Raw genomic sequence first — 20,545 nt, 5'->3', positions numbered from 1 at the left:
ATTTATACTCCGTACAAAAATCCTAAACTGAAACAAATTAAAACGACGTTAATCGTCTCCTAAATAAACACGCGCCCGATCGGGCGAGGCACCGCCCGATCGGGCGCGCCTTTTTATCTTTAATAGCTATCTCGCGCCCGGCCGGGCGCGTCACCGGGCGCTTCTCCCGCCCGGCCGGGCGCGCCTCCGGGCGCCAGCCTTTTTGGCCGGGCGGATCATTTGGGCCAATATTTGGACTTCGATTGGGCTCCAATTCTTCGGGCCAATCTAGGTTTCCTCTTTGGGTCTTGAATACTCGGTCCAAACGCCCCGGTATCACCTCTACCGAGCCCTTAATCACCGGTTCGATGGCTCCAACCGGCCCTGGGCTATAAAATCTGGTCGTGCTTCTCCAGTGCTCGTGATTGCTCCTAAATATCTCGGGAAAATACTCCAAAAGCATAAATCCCTGCAAAAGTCAACCAAATCTACGAAAACACTAGAAAACACCAATTAGTAATAAAAGTGGCTCTAAAGAGCCAAAAACACTACTAACTATGACCAAGGGACGGGGGTAAAATACTATATAAAATGGATACATCAAACTCCCCCAAGCCAAACCTTTGCTTGTCCCTAAGCAAAGATCTCATCAATGAATCAATAAATATGCTTCACCCCAATAAGTAAAAATCAAGCACAAGCGATCCAAGGTAAATCAAATAAACACGCTTCAGAGTCAACCAATCAAATCCATCCAATTACCTTTCTTCCCTAACAATTGTCAAACAAAGCAAACCACAAGAGCATATAGAATTCAAGACTAGTGCTCACACACTCGACTCTCATTTATGTGGCGAGTAAAAGATGTACTCGATCGCTCTCCAACCACCCTTTTATGTGAACAATGCCCTCCCAAACTCACACACTCGTGTGTTTAAAAAAATAAGCACTCAACCTAATAGTCGACTCGGAATATGTCAAGTCATAACTCGCATTGATAAACAACACTTTCACATCCACACAACTCTATGCACAAGGTCAAAAGGTCTTTTAAAGCTTGTAATGTAAGGCTAGGGAAAAGGGTAGGATAAATTTGGGAATATGTGAGAGAAAGGCTATGCATAAAGGGAGCCATATCCTAATAAACCCATGACCAAATATAATGATCATACACATCTCCAACAAAACTAACTCCAACACAAATCCACCAAATACTACTCCAAACAACATAAACAATCCCAACACTCACAATTTCACTCATAAAAATATGATGATATGGAACTAGAGTGAATAAACAAATTTTGAACTCAAAACTCAATTATTTACACTGAAACTCAACTTCTTTCTTTCTTTTCTTTTGATAAACCTTCACTTAGACAATTTGTACATTAAACACTTTTTTTTTCTTTTGCTTTTTTTCATTTTTTTTCTAGAAGTTCACTTTCTTTTTTTTTCACTTTCTCATTTTTTTTTTCTTTTTTTCTTTTTTCTTTTTCCATCACACTTTTATTTTTTCAAATATATACACAATAAAACTCATCAAAACAAAAATATGATCAAGAACAAATAACTTCTCAAACCCACCCAAACTGTGCAAATAATGTGCACACTACAAACTCCCTCACCTCACTCACTAATAGCTCCCCCAAGCCAAGCTTGGGACTAGTAACCAACGGGGCAAACATGGCTTGTAATGTGGCTAAAAACAATAAAAGGGCACAAGCAACAACATGGGTAGCAAGAAGGGAACAAATGTATCTAAATAAATCTGAAGGCTACCTAAAAGAACAAATGCCTTCGTCCTCCACATGTGCATAATATTGAGTCATGAAACACTACTCATAGTTGCAAATCAATACTCAAATTCATTGACATACCAGGAACTAAACACACATTCCTAACCAAATCAACTAGTCAAGCACTATATTCACAAGTAGTTGGACAAAATTGACGCATGTTTAGGCATCCAAGCAATTAAACTTCAAATCATGACCAACAAGTCCACAATGCTTATCATCAATAACCAAGAATCAAAACAAATTTTCTCAAGTATGGGGGCATAGAGAAGCATGATTTACAATTCATTGGAACGTATTTTTGGATTTTTTTATTTTTTTCAATTTTTTTTGTATTTTTCTTATAGGAAAGCAATAAAACTACACTAGGAAAGCAGTAAAACTACACTAAGCATACCAAGAGAGAGAGTGAAAGATATACCATATGAACACGAGAACCTCCCCCCAAGCTAAATCAGACAATGTCCTCATTGTCTTAAGGGGAAGCAAGTATTCAAGGTGACTACTCTTCATCATCACCACATCAATGTCACCAAAGCCTCAATATTGCAATGCATCTTTTTGGAACAAAGTTGGGCAAGAAAGAAACAAAGTGTTAGTGGAAAAAAAGATAAAAATTGAATCAGGCGCACTATTCTGATCATAACTTTTGATGTATAATTGATAATTCAATGATTCCAATTGAATTGGAAAGTAGACTTGAAGAGCTTTCCAACGATAGGTCACACGCCAAAAAAGGATAAGAAACGCAAAAGTTATGGCCTGTCAAAGTGGAGCAGTTTTGCTGATCCGCTCTCGCGCCCGGTCGGGCGCCACTCCGCCCGGTAGGGCGGTATAAACCCTCTAAATTCTCTTCATTCTCGCGCCCGGTCGGGCGCCATACCGCCCGGTCGGGCGGTCGAAATATCCGTACTCGTCAACTCTCGCGCCCGGTCGGGCGGTCCTTCGCCCGGTCGGGCCCGAGGCAATGTTTGGTACGAGAGACTCCTTCTCTTTTTTTCAAATTTGACTAACTCTTTTCCTTCTAACCTGTACAACTCAATAAACTCATTAAACTCTCTCCTCTCTCCTCTCACAGGAAATAGAAAGAAGACTAAAAAAAACAAGAAAAATACGGGTTGCCTCCCGTAAAGCGCTGGTTTATTTAGGTCCCGCACGACCCTCTTACCACATGTCAGGAAGTTAAGCCCCTTGGCCTATCGCCTGGTCGGGTGGTTCTTCACCTGGTTGCGCAATTTTTAAACCACGACTCGGCTTCCTAACACGCCCTGTAAGGCGCCAATTCACCTTATTGGGTGGATCCTCATTGGCTTGAACTGGTGGTTCTTTGCTCTTGTTCGATTGAGAACCCTTTTTGACCATTGGTTGCCTCGATTTATCACTTTGTTGAGCTATTACAACACGATCTGGTGGAACTCTCACTATAGGCTCAGTTTCCGCAACTTGTGTACTCATTTCCACCTTCTCATCTTCAAAACCAAGACCTTCACAGTATAAGGCTTTCTCTATTGCGTCCACTTCCTCTTTCCATTGGTTAGTTGTACCTGTAGAAGATGCAACACACGATACCGCCTCCAAGGGATCTTTAACAAAAGCTTGGGGCTTATTAGAACAATTACCAACCACATCAATTTTATAACACTTCTCCTCTAGCATGGGGCTTTTAGGGGTATTATTCAAATTAAAAACAATTTTATCATCCCCTACTGATAGTGTCAATTTACCACATTTCACATCTATAATTGCTCCAGCAGTATTAAGGAAGGGTCTACCCAAGATAATTGGGGTATGCAAATCCTCAGCCATATCAAGAACAACAAAATCCACAGGTATATAAAATTTACCTACTCTAACAGGGACGTCTTCTAGAATGCCTATGGGGTATTTAGAAGAACGATCAGCCATTTGCAGAGTAATATTAGTAGACTTTAATTTACCCATTTTTAGCTTTAAACACACAGATAATGGCATGACACTAACACTAGCGCCCAAATCACACAATGCATTATCAATCATTAAATTGCCAATATGACAAGGGATAGAAAAACTACCGGGATCTTTTAGTTTGGGTGGAGATTTATTTTGTAGTACGGCACTGCATTCAGCAGTAAAAGCGACAGTCTCTACCTCACTAATAGACCTTTTCCTAGTCAATATTTCTTTCATGAATTTTGCATATGAAGGTATTTGCGTGATTAATTCTGTAAAGGGAACTGTTACCTGCAAATCCTTCACCATGTCAAGGAACTTACCAAACTGCTTATCCACCTTGGTTTTCAAATTTCGATTTGGGAATGGTAGTTTGATAATTGGTTGTTGCACATCATTACTCCTGTCTTGAGTTACAACCTTCCCTGGAGTTTTACCCTGCAATATAACATCAGAAATATTAGTACTACCCTTTAGCCCTGCAGGGCTAGGATTAATATCCCTTGGTATAAAGGAATCAGGATTAGCAATTTCTGTTGAAACAGGTTCATCTTCTTTGGGCATAGGAGGCCCATCATAGTGTGAACCGCTCCTGAGGGTAATTGCAAACGCCTGATCTGTGGGTTGTACTGGTTGCGATGGTAGGGCTCCTTGTGGGCGAACCTGAAGAGCAGCGGCTAACTGTGCAATTTGAGTATCTATGACTTTATTGTGGGCTACAATCGAGTCAATTTGTGAGTCTCTACTCTCCATATGCTTTTGCATACTAGTTAACATCGCTCTAATTTCTGATAAAGCTGGGTCAGAAGGTGGTGGAGGAGTTTGCGGTTGGTTTTTCTGGCCAGCATTGGGATGGTAATATTTCTGCTGAGGTGGTGGTGCTGGTTGTTGTGGAGGTGGAGGTGTGGGATTTTGCACATTACTGCTCCTATAGGAAAGGTAAGGATGGTTCCGATACCCGGGATTATTATAGGTGTTGGAGTATGGGTTATTTTGCTTGATGGACTGAAAAGCATTGACCTGCTCCATAGAACTCCTACACTCATGTTCCCAATGACCTACAATTCCACAATTTTCCCAGAAAGCATCATTAGCATTATTATCAATTGCAGAAACATTAGTTATTTTAGAATTAGCAGTAGTAAGGTTATCCAATTTCTGACAAATAGAGGTTAATTGAGATTGCAAAAAGGATACAGAATCGACGTGGTGTTTTCCCTTGTTTGCAAAACCTCTAGGATTCCCATATTGGGAATTATGGATCGCCATATCTTCAATAACCTGACCTGCATCATCAACATTGAGGTTCATAAACCTCCCATTAGCTGCAGAATCCAAAATTGCTCTAGAAGAATTTCCGATCCCATTGTAGAAAGCTTGTATCAACTGCCACTGTGCTAAGTTATGATGAGGGCACTCTCTCTGCAGGTCTTTGAATCTCTCCCAAGCTTCATATAGTGACTCATCTGGCTCTTGGGCGAAATTTTGAATTGCGCTTCTCAATAGAGCTGTTTTCTCTGCAGGGTAATACTTGTTATAAAAATTCAACGCAAGAGTCTCCCAGTTAGTAATACCAAGTGCAGCTCTATTCAAACCATTAAACCATAATTTAGCTTTTCCACATAAAGAAAAAGGAAAAAGAATCTCCCTGATTTGATCCTGCGTTACCCCATTCTGCCTAATAGTATTGCAGTATTGACAGAAATCTGCAATGTGAAGATTAGGATCTTCACCCTTTGCTCCACTGAATTGCTTCCTTTCTATCATCGTAATGAATTGGGGCTTGATCTCGAACCGGACTCCCTCGAGATCGGGCGTAGGAGAAAGATGCGGAAAATCTGTCAGCGATGGTTGCGAATAATCGCTAAGCTTACGAGGTGGTGGAGGTGGTGGTGTACCCATCTCTAGTTCTGAATCAGAAGAATGCTCCGAATCACTAGAGGAAGGTAATGGATTTCCAAGAATATCACTACTCCCGGAATCTGCTAAGATCTGCCTGTAAAGATTCTTTTGTCTATGAAACGAGCGTTCGATCTCAGGATCGAATGGAATGTAACCTGATCTGGAACACCTGGGCATAAACAAAGAACTAAAAAAAAAAAACAGATATTAGTACTACCTCAAAGAACTAATGTCCCTTGAGGCAAAAGAGAAAATAATCTAAACTATAAAAACAATTAGAAATAAAAATATAACCGTTTCCCCGGCAACGGCGCCAAATTTTGACAGGATAAAGTCGTATCCCCTAATCAAAAATAATTACCTAATTCACTAACTAAAGTAGATAGGGAAGTAGGGTCGATCTCCACAGGGAAACAAGTCTTTTTACTCCTAATTAAATATTATAATCTAAATTATTTAAGTGACCAATATTAAAAGTTGAATATGAAACTAAACTAAAAAGAGTAAGAAAAGGGAGAAAATAATATATAAAAGGATCTAGGGTATAGGTTCACCAATAAATAATATTCTGGGGCAAAATAGGGTAATCAATCATTGACATTGCACAAATAACATGATTAACAGGCTCTCGCAATTTATTAACCAACATAGACCTAACAGGCTCTCGCAATTTACTAGATCTAAGTTCTTATTGAAAATAGCCTTTAATATCAAATTAACATCTGCTCGATTCATCAATTTAATATCGCTATACTTTTACAAGCCGCAATTGTAAAACATTAAAACAATCCAATAAGAAATCATCGTGCAATACCAACAATCAATAATAGTCAATCATCAATACATCAATTAATCAGATTGTAAAGGGCTCTCGCTACTTATTACAATCACACAATTAACTTATCGGTATTAAATCTCATCTCTCGAATCTTGACTTAACCATTTATAAATTAACTTGCCTATTGAAACTAGACCTAAACATTAATTCTCATCTCTCGATTCTTGAATCAATATTGTCAAACTCATGCATAAAAGATAGGCCTAATCTAGTCACAGAGCATTAAATCAATCAATAGGAAATTAATCTAGCATTAATAATCAACAACAATAATTTACCCCTTCATATCATTTATTAGATCCCCATGAACCCTAGAAATTAAACTACTCACACATTATTAAATATAGACTAAGCAAAGCAATAAAATAAATCATGATCAAAGGAATAAAATAAATAACTAAGATTAAGGGAAGAGAAATCGTCACCAAAGTAAATCTGGAATTAATCAAAGAAATAAGAACAAAAGTTTAGAGAGTGATTAAGAGAGAGAAAACTAAGTAGAGAGAGAAAGTCTAGGAGAAAGGATTAAGAGAAGAAGAAGAAGAAGATCCCCAAAAATCGTATTACGGAGGAGTATTTATACTCCGTACAAAAATCCTAAACTGAAACAAATTAAAACGACGTTAATCGTCTCCTAAATAAACACGCGCCCGATCGGGCGAGGCACCGCCCGATCGGGCGCGCCTTTTTATCTTTAATAGCTATCTCGCGCCCGGCCGGGCGCGTCACCGGGCGCTTCTCCCGCCCGGCCGGGCGCGCCTCCGGGCGCCAGCCTTTTTGGCCGGGCGGATCATTTGGGCCAATATTTGGACTTCGATTGGGCTCCAATTCTTCGGGCCAATCTAGGTTTCCTCTTTGGGTCTTGAATACTCGGTCCAAACGCCCCGGTATCACCTCTACCGAGCCCTTAATCACCGGTTCGATGGCTCCAACCGGCCCTGGGCTATAAAATCTGGTCGTGCTTCTCCAGTGCTCGTGATTGCTCCTAAATATCTCGGGAAAATACTCCAAAAGCATAAATCCCTGCAAAAGTCAACCAAATCTACGAAAACACTAGAAAACACCAATTAGTAATAAAAGTGGCTCTAAAGAGCCAAAAACACTACTAACTATGACCAAGGGACGGGGGTAAAATACTATATAAAATGGATACATCACTGGGATGGGCGAATCCAGCAGATCAGTTCCAGACCCAGCCAGGTCTAACCAACTGCTGATGATGCAGGTGATTCTCCTTTGCCTTGATCTCTTTTTCACTTCAGCTCTTCAGTTGTGTTTTTGTTTGTTTTGTTTTTTTTTTTTTTGACTTGTGCCCCTGTTTCCAATTTGTGCACAATCAGACTCTCACTGTAGAGCTGATAGATACCCTACAAGATAGGGTTGACGCTACTGAGTACGACAAGAAGGTAGCCGAAGAGGAGCTAAAGCTTGCCAAGCTGAAGCAAGCAGCGGCTGAAGAGAAGCAGCAGAAGGGTGAAGAGTATGAAAAGAAAGCTGCTGAAGCCCTTCAGACCTTCTGCGATGCCATGGAGAAGGAAGTTTTCCCCTCGCTGATGGAAGGGGAAAAATTTCTTCAGGAGCACATGGGAGTGGATATTTCCAAATTCAAAGCTGCCATCGGGAGCCGAATCCAAGAAGGAACTGCTGCACAGGCTGAAGTGCAGCAGAAGTTGGAAGCTCTTGAAGCCAGCAGAATGGCTGCTGAAGAGGCGCTCCAGGCTCGTAATGTCCAACTCTCCGAAGCTGCTACTGCCGCTGAAGCTCAACTTGCCAAGCTCCAAGAGGCTGAGGATCAGCTGAAGGTCAGGGAAGATAAGTTGACCCAAGCTCAGACCAAGGCTTCCCAATTTCAGCAGGAACTGGACGAGCAGAAAGAGTCTTCCTCCAAGCTTGCTGATGAGCTAAAGAAATCCAAAGAAGACTTGGAGGAGACGAAAAAGAAGCTGGCTGATGCTGAGGCTCTACTCAAGGTTCGCATCTATACCCAAGAAGAGTATGAAATGGGTTTTAGAAACGGGTTCAGAGTGTGCCGAAGAGTCTGCCTACATGCTGAGCCGAAGCTTGACTGGTCCAAATGTGCTGAATGGGTCCAGGATCCCGAAGACCCTCACATGAAATATGCAACTCCAATCGAAGCTGAAATCCTTAAGGCTGAGGAAGCCGAAGAAGAAGCTGAGAGGGAGGAGTTGGAGGCTGAACGGAGGGAGAGGGAGGCCCAGCAGGGTGCAAAGCCCGCCTCTTTTGCTGCTGGGGCTGAGGCCACCATGGGGTCCAACAACGCTGATCAGTCTGATCCTCGGGCTGAAGCATAGGAACTCGGGCAGTCGTCTTCAGAATCTTGCGGTTCATCGTGCGCTCAACTTTAGACTTGCCGCTTTCTGAATTTTTTGCCTTGTTTTTTTTGCTTCAGCTTGCCTTGTCGTACAAACAGTTTATTTTTGTTTCTGTACGTATTTCGGCAGCTGTTATTTTCCGCTTGTGGGCGGCTGCCGATACAGTCTTTGATTTATTTGAACTTGTAGCTCACTTTCTGAGCATGAATTATTAATCTGATGTTCCTTTCTTCAACTGCTTTGTCTTATTTTGAATGCTTTACTGTTTCTGATCTTGAGAAATTTTCGTAAAAAATTCGCGAAGTGCAAAGCTTTCGGCTTAAAGAGTTCTGCTGAACATAGACTTGCACTGGTAGTGCCTCTTGCCCCCTCAGAAATCTAAAGATTCAAGTCTTTGGATTACTGAGCTGGGTTTTATTTTTCTATCTTTTGAAAATGGATATCCGAAACACAGGGCCAACTGAAGGCAATGCTTCGGACAATGGCTTTCTGGGATACAAGGCTCAGTTAAGGCAATACCCCAGAATGAAGAACAAGTCTTTGGAGAACAAGTCCTACTGAAGTTTGACTTCAGCTGAAAGACCGGAGTTCTTTAAAAAGACGAGCTTGTCAGCAATCCGAAACCCAGTTACCCGGAGGCGAAGGTTTCAGACAGGGCTGAATAAAAAATTTCCAACAGTTGCTGATATCCTTGATTTTCTGTCTATCTTTAGAAATGGATATCCGAAACACAGGGCCAACTGAAGGCAATGCTTCGGATAATGGCTTTCTGGGATACGAGGCTCAGTTAAGGCAATATCCCAGACTTGTCCATGGACTCATGTCTTTGGAGAACAAGTCTTACTGAAGCTTGACTTCAGCTGGAAGACCAGTGTTCTTTAAAAAGACGGGTTTGTCAGCAATCCGAAATCCAGTTACCCGGAGGCGAAGGTTTCAGACAGGGCTGAATAAAAACCCTTAAAGAGTAGATAGAACAAAGAAAACTTTGAAAGAATAAAAAGTCGCAAATGTTTATATAAATGGTGGCTCCAAGGCCTTTCATTAATTCAAAATGTACTTACAAAGATTGTTCTGCCCCGAAGGGTTTACACATGATATTTCTTCAGTACATCAGCGTTCCAGTGATTTTTCAACTCAGTTCCATCCAACTGCCGAAGTCGGTATGTCCCTGGCTGAAGCTCATCACTGATCTCGTAGGGCCCTTCCCATGTAGCTGAGAGTTTTCCATGGATTCGGCCTTTCTGAACTGCGGCAGCATTCCGAAGGACAAGGTCTCCAATTTTGAGGGGCCTTGCATGGACCCTTCGGTTGTAAAATTTGCTGATTCTCTGCTTATAAGCAGCCATTCTGTCTCGGGCTGAGTCTCTTACTTCGTCGAGGAAATCGAGAGATTCCTTCATCAGTTGCTCATTCTCAGCTGAGAAGTGGTGCACCCGTAAGCTCTCAGAGCCAATTTCCACTGGGAGGACGGCTTCGGCACCATACACCAGTTCAAAAGGTGAATAGCCCGTTGCCTCTTTTTCAATTGTCCGTAGGGACCAAAGGGTTCCTGGGAGCTCCTCCATCCACTTGGACTTTTGATCCTCCACCCTCTTTTTGAGGGCATTTAGGATCTGTTTATTTGCAGCTTCGGCTTGTCCGTTACTTTGCGGGTGGCATACCGCTGAATATGCCAGTTTGATGCCGAACTGATCTGTATACCGCTTCAGCGGTAAGTTATCGAATTGTCTCCCATGATCGAAGACAAATACTCTCGGGATGCCGAAACGAGTGATGATATTCTGCCAGATAAATTTTCTGACAGTTTGCTCTGTAATGTTCGAGGCTGCTTCGGCCTCGATCCATTTACTGAAGTAATCAACACCGACTATCAGCCATTTTTTCTGGTACATAGCATCTGGAAATGGTCCCAGTATATCCAGTCCCCATTGGGCAAACGGGAGTGGATTAAGAATCGGCTGAAGATCCCTAGCTGGCTGATGGATAACTGGTGCGAATTTTTGACATTTTTCGCATTTCCGAACCAGCTCCTTAGCATCTGAGATCATGGTGGGCCAGTAATATCCGGCCCTCAATGCCTTATGGGCTAAGGTCCTTCCCCCGATGTGGTTCCCGCAGATGCCGAGGTGAATCTCCCGTAGGATATAATCTGCATCTGTCGGTCCCACGCATTTCAGCAATGGGGCTGAGAAGGATTTTTTCAGAAGCTCCCCCCTGAAGACGATGAACCTTGAGCTGGTTCTCTTCAGCTTGGAGGCCAAAATTCTATCTTCGGGAATCTCTCCCCGAAGCTTGAAAGCTAGGATGGGGTCCATCCAGCTGGGCTCTGGGTCAGCGCAGCACACTTCAGGTGCTTCGTCGACACTTCTTTCTCGACGCACCTCCACATATACAGATCTGCTCAGCTCAGTGAGAGTTGAACTAGCAAGTTTGGAGAGTGCATCGGCCTGAGTATTCTGACCCCTTGGGATCAGTTGAACCTCAAAGGTTCTCAGCTTTGCAATGACTGATTTGATCTTGGCAAGATAGGCTATCATGGAGGGCTCTTTGGCCTCGTAGCTGCCACTGATCTGATATGCAACTAGCTGAGAGTCTGTTTTCAGGCAGACATGCTCGGCTTTCAGGGAGATGCACAGCTCTAGGCCAGCGATTGCTGCCTCATATTCAGCTTCGTTGTTCGAAGCCTTGAAAGAAAATTTTAGTGCATACTCAAAGGATTTGCCTTCGGGAGAGGTTATCACTACCCCTGCCCCTGAACCATTTACGGTGGAGGATCCATCCGTAAACACAGTCCAGACTTTCCTTTCATTATCTAGCGTCTCTTGGTACGAGCATTCGGCCAAGAAATCCGCTAGAGCTTGAGCCTTTATGGCAGCCCTCGGCTGGTAGCTGATGCTGAATTCGGTGAGCTCAAAAGCCCACTTGGCCAGCCTACCAGATTTTTCAACTCTGCCGAGAACTTTTTCCAACGGCTGATCAGTTAAGACCACTATCTGATGGCAATCAAAATAGGGCCTCAGCTTCCGAGCCGCTACCACTACCGCAAAGGCGACTTTCTCGAGTAGAGGGTAGCGAGTCTCGGCATCCGTCAGGGTGTGACTGACGAAATAGATCGGTTGCTGAATTTTTCTTTCTTCCTTCAGCAGTACTGCACTAATGGTGGCTGGGCTAACAGCCACATACAGATACAAAGTTTCTCCCTCTGCTGGGCTAGCCAGCGTTGGGAGTTGAGCCAGATGCTCCCGAAGCTGCTTGAAGGCTTCTTTTTGCTCTTCCTCCCAAACGAGCTCCTTTGTTTTCGGGAGTTTCAGGGCTTTGAAGAAAGGTAACCCCTTATCCGAAGCTCTGGAAATGAACCTCGAAAGGGCTGCCATTCTTCCGGTGAGCCGCTGAACATCCCGCTTTGTTTTTGGCTCGGGAAGGTCAAGCGCTGCTTTGACTTTGGAGGGATTGGCATCAATCCCCCTCTTGCTGACCATGAACCCAAGGAATTTCCCTGACTTCACGCCGAAGACACACTTCTTCGGATTCAGCTTCATTTGATGCTTTCTTAAGGTGGCGAAGGTTTCAGCCAGGTCCTTAACATGGTCCTCAGATTTTTTGCTTTTCACGATCGAATCGTCAACATAGACTTCCATGTTTCGGCCCTTTTGATCGGCGAAAACTTGATCCACCAGCCTTTGATAGGTTGCCCCCGCATTTTTCAATCCGAAGGGCATCATTTTATAATTGTACACCCCGGCGTTCGTGACGAATGCCGTCTTTGCTCGATCGTCGGGGTGCATGAAGATCTGATGATACCCTGAGAATGCGTCCATGAAACTAAGCAAGGCATGGCCACTTGTCGAGTCGACTAGCTGATCGATCCTCGGCAAGGGATAGAAGTCCTTCGGACAAGCCTTATTTAGGTCCGTGAAGTCAACGCACATCCTCCAGGTACCATTGGCCTTCTGAACCATCACCACATTTGCCAGCCATTCTGGATATTGACAAGGCTCGATGAAGCCTGCCTCCAGCAACTTTTTGACCTCGGCTGCGATGTCTCGGTTCTTATTTGCAGAGTAACTCCGCTTCTTTTGCTTAATTGGTCGACACGTTGGGTCAACGTTAAGCTTATGGGAGATGAGGTTTGGACTTATCCCGGGCATGTCAGCTGCCGAGAAAGCAAACACATCTCTGTTGTCCCGAAGGAGCTGAATAAGTTCACAACGGGTGTTCGGATCAAGGTCCATCCCGATTGTTACACATTTCTCCGCGTCTCCTTCGGTCAATTCGACCGTTTCAGTCTGCTGGTCCATGTCCATTGCTGATGGACTGGACTCTTCACAATCTGGCCTGCTGTCTATGTCAGCCGGCGTCCCAGACTTTTTGTTCTTCGGCTGGCTCTCTGAGTCTTTCGGCTCAGATGAAGAGCTAGCCTTTTCCCTTTCTGGCCCTTTTTCTCTGGGCACAGAACCTTGAGCCGAAGCGCTTAGGCCTTTCGGCTTTTTTGTGCTTGGCTCTCTTTCTTTTTCTTTCTCCTCCTCATCCTTGTCGTCGTCATCTGGGCGACTAGTGGATGGCTTGAGGTAGTTGCACCTTCGGGCGTCCTTTTAGCTGCCCTGGATCCTTTCGGGGAAGCCGGCGTCTGAGACGTAAATCATCAGCTGATGATAAGTTGAGACGACCCCTTGGATCTCGTGAATTATGGGTCTCCCCAAAATCACATTGTACATTGAAGGAGCGTCAATGACCAAAAATTCAGTCATGACATTTCTGGCTGCTTCATCGCAGCCGATGGTGGCAGGAAGTGTCACCTTCCCATCTGGGTAAGTTGAAGCCCCATTGAATCCGGATACCGGGTAGGGTACTGGCGTAAGGTGCTTGGGCTTCAGCTTGATTTGATTGTAGGCCTTTCGGAATAGAATGTTTGCTCCGCTGCCACCGTCAACAAGGACTTTGCTGACGTCGTGGTTGGCCACCGTGGCGATGATCACCAACGGATCCTCGTGAGGGAACGTCACCCCCCGGCAGTCGGCGGCTGTGAACGTCATGTTCGGCACCGGCGACTGGGGAGGCTGAATGTCGGCGTTGTTCACCTGGTGGGTCAGAGCCCTAAGGTGTCGCTTGTGTTCCCTCCGAGAGCATATTCCTCCCGAGATAACATTGATCGGAGAGAATTTTCCCTCCGCATTTTTACTGTTCTTCCGGGGGAAGTCGAGGTCTTGCCGAGAGTCCTTTGCTGACTTCTCGGCCTCCTTTTTCTCGCGGTGATCCGCGATGTATTTTTTCAAGTATCCCTTCCGGACCATGTCTTCGATCTGGTCCTTCAGCTGGATACACTCCTCAGTGTTATGTCCCGGAGATTCGTGGAACTCGCACCACTGATTTTTATTTTTTCGCTGATACCACTCTGGGAGTGGTCTCGGCTTTCGGTAACTCTGCTCTTCTTTCGTCACGCTGTAAATTTTGGCGCGTGGAAGAGAGAGCGGAGTGTAAGACTCGTATCTACCTGTGAACGAGGCAGATTTTTCCTTCCTCGGCTCGTTGGCCGAAGATTGTTCCGAGGCCTTGGCCTTTCCCTTTGTCCTCTGGCCTTGGCCTTCAGACAAGGGTGTTTGTTTTTGCTTCCCTCCCCCAGATTGAGGTTGGGTTTTTGTTTTGTTCCACTCTTCGGCTCGGATGAATTTATCCGAGGCATTCAGAGCTTCCTCCAAGGTCTGCGGGGTATGCATGACCATGAAGTCTAGGAACTTCCCAGGCTGAAGGCCATTCTACATTGCAAAAACGGCTAACCCCTGGTCCAGCTGAGAGACGCTGGATGACTCGTTGCTGAAACGGGTCAGGTAGTCTCGGAGGCTTTCGGTCTCCCCCTGTTGCAGACCCATGAGTTCTGCAGTAGTCTTCTCTCGGCGGTTTGCCGTGGAAAACTTGCTCCTAAATTTGGAGGACAGATCGTCCCACCCTGTTATAGAGCCTTGTTTCACTCCCTTGGAGATCCATGCTTGCGCGACCCCCTTGAGAGTGGTTGGAAAATATTTGCACCAAGTCGCTTCGGACCTGGGGCAAAGATGCATGTGAGCCTCATACGAGGCAATGTGGTCCTTCGGATCCGAAGTCCCATCATATGTAATGTGCGACGGTATTTTAACCGTGGGCACGTGCTCTTCCAGTATCCATTGCTCAAATGGCGAACTGGTGGGTAGCATAACAGCCTTGCCCTTGTTCCTGGCCGAAGGGACCGCGCTCCGCCCTCTTAGAGAGGTAGGAGTGGTTTTCGTCCCTGGCTGGGAAGTTTGGGCTTCGGCTGCAGGGAACGAGAGGCGACTGTGCACGCTCGGTTCCTTGCCGCCGAGTCGGTCGAGAACGCTTCGGCGAACAGTCTCAGGTTGTGCTCGGCGAGCAGATTCTGGCCGAGAAGCTGAGCTGCTGCTCTTATGCGTTTCTGGCCGAGAGGTTGAGGATCGCGAGAAAAATTGAGGGTTCTTTTTCCTCTCTCTCTCGGTTCTCCAGGTATCCTCTTCCCACTTTTCCAGTTCCCGGAAGGAAGGAGGTATTCCACCATCATGGTCTAGCTTCCTCCGCTGATGTCGGGTATGCGGAGGGGTTCGATCGCGAGGTGGAGGCATATTTTGTGCCCTCATGGCCTCCATGAGCACTGCCAGCGCTCTCGCCACCTCCTCCGAGCTGGGCCCCGTCAAAGGGGTCCTCGGCTGAGTGTGGGAATGAGAGCGGACGGTCAATGGTTGGCTTTGGGGCACGGAATGAGTCCTATGACCGGACTGATCTCTACTAGACCGAGAGGGACTCGGCCTCTGATGAGAGTTGTGAATTACGGGAGAAAGGGAATCCTCCCTGTATGATCCTCCTCCCGAACTGGCACCCTTGGGAGAGTTCCGGTCCGGTGAGGGTGATGGTGTAGGAGTTTTAGGCTTTTCGCCTGCTCCTTGACGGAGGCTTTTGCTCTTGCGGTTCTTAGCCATTGCCACTAAGATGATTGCAAGATGATTTTGATTAGAAATTTGGCTTAAAGATTTTTTGAAAGTCTTCCCCACAGACGGCGCCAAATTGTTTCGGGTGAAAACAATGGGGCCTTGTCGAAGGCCCGCTGAAGTGGTGAAGACTGGATTCGGTCCAAGGGATGTTAGGCCGAAGGTTTCCTGCACAGCAAACACACGTAAACTAGCCTCGGGGGTGTTGCCGAGGAAGGCCCCTCCGATGCTAAAGTCAGTACAATGTGTAGAGAGAGAAAGCTATGCAAGAGAATTAATTGCTTGAGGCTTTGTGTGTCGTATACAAATGAATGAATTGAAGGCTTTTATACCTTAGCACATATGGAGAATGTGGGCCGTGGCCCAATTGACATGTCTGGTGGACTGACCTTGACTTTAGCACAATTGGAGAGTTGAACCTGGACCTTGGGATTTTAATTGGATCATTTAATGACTAGGCCCAATTGGACTAAATTGGACCCAAACAACTATCATATTATGACTAATTCGAAATCAGGTTGGTAAGACGTCGTATGGGATGGAAGCTCTCCTAACAAATGTTAAAGTGGTGATGATATCTCTAGCTGAGATAGTAAAATCCTCTTATTGGTAATTTAAGAATTAGTCGGTTATATTTGACTAAAACATTAAATAATGCTAGTTTCGCAAATTTTATCTTTCAATTTGCAGTATTACTATTTTATCAAAAACCCTTTACATTAGTTTAAGGCTTTTAGCCATTTATACCGTAATTAATTTATAACTTTTTGTGTTGCGCCATGTAATCTCTTAAGAACAAATCAAATATACCCTTTAGCACTTTTAAAAAGAAAAGGACTAGTTATTTTTGCATGGAGACCATGATACACTAAATATAACAAAAATTTCTCCCTATCGCAATCAATTTGTTTAGAATCACACTTGATAAGGCAATTAAATGTTACAACTAATTTGAGACGGAAAATGTATTCCCTGTAGAGCTCATAGAGTCTACAACAACAATGTAACATGGAATAGGGACAGCAAGGCCAATGTGGTAATATTAAGGAAGAGTTGACTGTTAAGGGGCATTCATTATTTCATCCCTTTTAAAAGGTGGTAATGTGGCAGCTGCAAAATTCCATGTTCTTTATTCTTACTAGAAAATAAAATACTAGTACAAATCTTATCAGTTATCTCTAACATAAATATCCAACCAATAAACTCCATTTTATCAAACAGTTCTCAAAAAGAGTATAATCATGAAACAGAGAATACTTGCCTCCAATAATAATATGCTCTGTTTTGCTCTGTTTTTCCTCTGTTTAATTTTACAAGAAATTCCAAGTATTGAAGCTTACAAAAATTATACAGTTGGAGATTCTTTGGGTTGGTATGATAAATCTTCCAAATCTAGTGTCGATTATGAAAAATGGGTTTCTGGAAAATCTTTCTCTTTGGGTGATTTCCTCAGTAAGTTCATCAATCTTTCTCTGTTTTCCTCTGTTTTTTTAATCATCATATGTTATGGTATCATAATTATTGATTAATTGATTTTATAGCTGATTGTCTAAAAACCCACTACAGATTAAGTACTAATTTCATTATGTTTATGTTAATTGTATGATTAATCTTATAATCTTGTTTATTTGGTTCCATTTTATGTATCATTGTTTTGCGTTTGTGTGATAATGTTTCAATTCATAAGCTAATAATCACATATTCTAAAAGTTTAAGCTTATAGATCATTAAGTTATGAAAACGTAAATGAAATGCGCTGAATTTTATTAGGGGGAGCTCTTATTTTTTCATTTTTATTTTGTATAAAAATATGGAAAAAGTAGTAATGTAGACATGATTTGATCCCAAGTATTAGATGTCATCGTTAAACTTCAACTAAGGTAGTTTACTACTAATAGTCCAATAAGTACTCCGTACCCTTTTAGTGATGATTGCCTCAATAACAAGCTATTTAAGTACTGAGATTGCCATTTTATGCTTTTAACTTTTGGGTCTAAAAGTACATGTACTAATAAGTAGTAGATGATTCAAAGCTTCAATTCACAAGCAAAGCATATGTTAAACATCTAGTTACAAAAGCCCTTTAGAAAACACGAATTGCAATACAAAGGTTCAAGATTTAGACCATAAATAGAAATACTCCTAACTTTTTTACCGTTCTCTTGTTTAATGTGTTTCTAGTAACAAAAACTAAGAAAAAAGTTTGTGCAAGGTTAAAAACGGTTTTTGGAGGTTAGATATTATAAGGTTTTATAATAATATCTACTTAATTTAATTTATGTAGTTGTAGTAATTAATAATGATAAAAAAGTAAGTAAAAGTACTTATCTTGTGAGTCTTATTGAAAACTTGACCCAGTGTCGGCATTATTAGCATATTACAACAATTGCATGTTAGGTGTCTAAGTTTCTTAGATATGGGGCATTAGAAAAATCTAAAGTATTGCTAAAATAGGTGGATGAAGCAACCGTCACATGTAAATATAAAATTTTAGCGCAATCCTATCAATATGAACAACGGTGTGTATGTTTGTGTGCGCGTATTGCATAACATATGCATGTACAGTATACATCACATATAAATTAGTTCAAACTCGGGTGTAAGGTGAAATGTTGTGTTAATTGAATCGTTATTATTTAAAGTTTGAAACTATTTGACTGAATATTAATCATATTTTTTTAACTCTATACGTGTAGTTTTCAACACTGATAGTAATCATACGGTAATCCAAACATTCAACTCCACAACATACACTTCATGTGATTCTCAAGGCGACGACAATGTGCAATGGTCAAGCACTGCACCAAATTCCACGGTTGTACGCCCTATAACAGTAGCTGTTCCCCTAATGAAAGAAGGTGTATCATATTTTTTCTCAGGGGATTATGATGGAGAGCAATGTATGAATGGTCAAAAGTTTTCTATTAATGTGACTCATGGTAAAGGATTGCCTCCTAGCCTTAAGAACAACCCCGACTTCGCTGTGGGTCCCGGTCCCACTCCCGCCACTGGGGCAGATGCTGCCCCAGGGCCGGATAATCCCGACTCAGGGGATGATCAATCTGCCCCGGATACCATCATATCCTCGGATTTTAACCACCCTAAGAACGTACCCGAGGATAGTACTAGTGGTGGTGACGAAGATGATGATGATGCTAAAAAATCCAACAATGTAGCTGGTTTTTTGCCTAATTGGAAGATGTTCTTTGCTAGTTTGATTGGTGGGGTTTTGCTTCTTCTTTGATGATTTCATACATTTTTAAGGAGGTTGCTAGTTTAGTGTTACCCAAATATATACAAGTACATTTTTATTTACATATTCTTTTGGCAATTTTCCACACTAAATTTTTTTTTCATATGTATTTGGTGTTTTGAACACATACTTTCATTATTCACATGTAATATATTAGTTACTACGGTCCTTACAAAGTAATTTACTTGTATTTTTTTATAATTAAACATGATTGGTTTGTCAAATTTTAATCTTGGTCCGTGCTCATTTAGATGATTGATCATGTATATTTGTTCAGGAAATTGAGGGGACGTTATGAAGTGGGAGCTTTCTTTGAAGAGTACGAAATATACTCTTAAGTAATACCAAGTAATACTTGGTCTTGTACGGATTGTATTTGTATATAATAATTGAGAGGTTGTGGGATCAATTTCTCTAGCCACTTTAGACTTCAGAGAGTCTTGTCTGTTAACTAGTGTCCCCTATAATGTACTTGTAAATTTGTAATAATAAAATCCTATAACAATAAGACATATTATCATCTGTGTTTTTCTTTTTGGGTAACAAATTAGCATTGTTGATTTCTTACTTTATAAATTGCACGGTAAGTAATATTTCTTTTAACAAAAAATGTTAAGTCTTGTATCCTAATTTAATCTTTAATGATACTTTAGAGAAGAGCTGATTGTGAAGTATATGTATCTTTATGTAATATGAATAATATAAGGGAATCTTATTAGTATGGAATATTGTAAATTTTTAAAAGGATACAATTTTTTGTATGATCTTTTCATTTGAAAAATAACCTAATTTGTATGGTAAGAGATTTGAGTATAACGGTAGGGAAAAAATCTTCATAGAAATTTGTTAATTATCGTAACTTACGCAATTATTCTTTACATTTTCTCTTAAAGTCAAATATTATAAGAATCAATGAATGGTAAATGCGGAAGTTTTAGGTTGAAAATTATTATTGTAAATATAACTTGTATTGAATATTTATGTAAAACTAAGTGTGTAATGAGTTATATATAAGACTAATAAGAGATTGAATATAGTGTCACAAAAAAAATTAGAACACAAATTTTGAGAAATTCGGAGTCATTTTTCAACATTTTTCACAATGCTAAAAGAAGTTATGATCTTTTGCTTGTTGGCTTTTGTTGCCACAAACAATGGTATTGCATTGCAATGTTTTGTCTTATAATTTGCTCGACCTTTTCTTTTTCTTCTTTTTTTTTTCTTTTTTTTTGACAAAAATTTGCTCGTCTTTAAACTACAAGTTCTTCAAATTTGATTATTTTTTGAGGCAATGATGAAGGTAGTATACAAATTTATGCAAGATTTATTTAATTATATGGAGTACTAAAAGTTTTTTTTTTTAAAAAAAACAAAAAAAAAAAACTATCTCTAATTCTTTTTGTTCTAATTCATATGACTTTTAATTACATACTACTTTAAATTATGAGAAAATGATAGATAAATACTATACATTGAATTAACACATACTATTGCATAGGTTATTGTTGATTTTTTTAAAAAATATCTGATTTACCTTGTGCTTT

At 41.9% G+C, this 20,545-nt stretch overlaps 1 protein-coding gene and 1 non-coding gene across 2 annotated transcripts; both read left to right on the top strand.

Annotated features, from left to right (window-relative positions):
• Positions 1-5,103: 5,103 nt before the first annotated feature.
• On the top strand, positions 5,104-5,210 carry LOC145629641 (small nucleolar RNA R71). The gene has a single exon (XR_014111802.1). It is a non-coding gene; the product is annotated as a small nucleolar RNA R71 (small nucleolar RNA).
• Positions 5,211-16,849: 11,639 nt separating this feature from the next.
• LOC145626309 (early nodulin-like protein 18) lies at positions 16,850-19,185 on the top strand. The gene is made up of 2 exons (XM_081678735.1): positions 16,850-17,200; positions 18,445-19,185. Exons 1-2 carry the CDS (start codon positions 16,990-16,992, stop codon positions 18,990-18,992), a joined length of 759 nt encoding a protein of 252 aa, XP_081534861.1. The 5' UTR covers positions 16,850-16,989; the 3' UTR covers positions 18,993-19,185.
• Positions 19,186-20,545: the final 1,360 nt, after the last annotated feature.

This window comes from Chenopodium album, chromosome 4 (assembly GCF_948465745.1).
Source record: "Chenopodium album chromosome 4, dcCheAlbu1.1, whole genome shotgun sequence".
NCBI lineage: Eukaryota > Viridiplantae > Streptophyta > Magnoliopsida > Caryophyllales > Amaranthaceae > Chenopodium > Chenopodium album.
Note: the sequence above shows the minus strand (reverse complement) of the source record. Positions and strands in the feature narration are given on the sequence as shown.

Excerpts from the sequence above, each read along its gene's own strand:
- LOC145626309 (XM_081678735.1), top strand. The coding sequence starts at position 16,990 with ATGAAACAGAGAATACTTGCCTCCAATAATAATATGCTCTGTTTTGCT. Across the intron at positions 17,201-18,444 it reads CTCTTTGGGTGATTTCCTCA|TTTTCAACACTGATAGTAAT; the intron begins GTAAGTTCATCA and ends CTATACGTGTAG.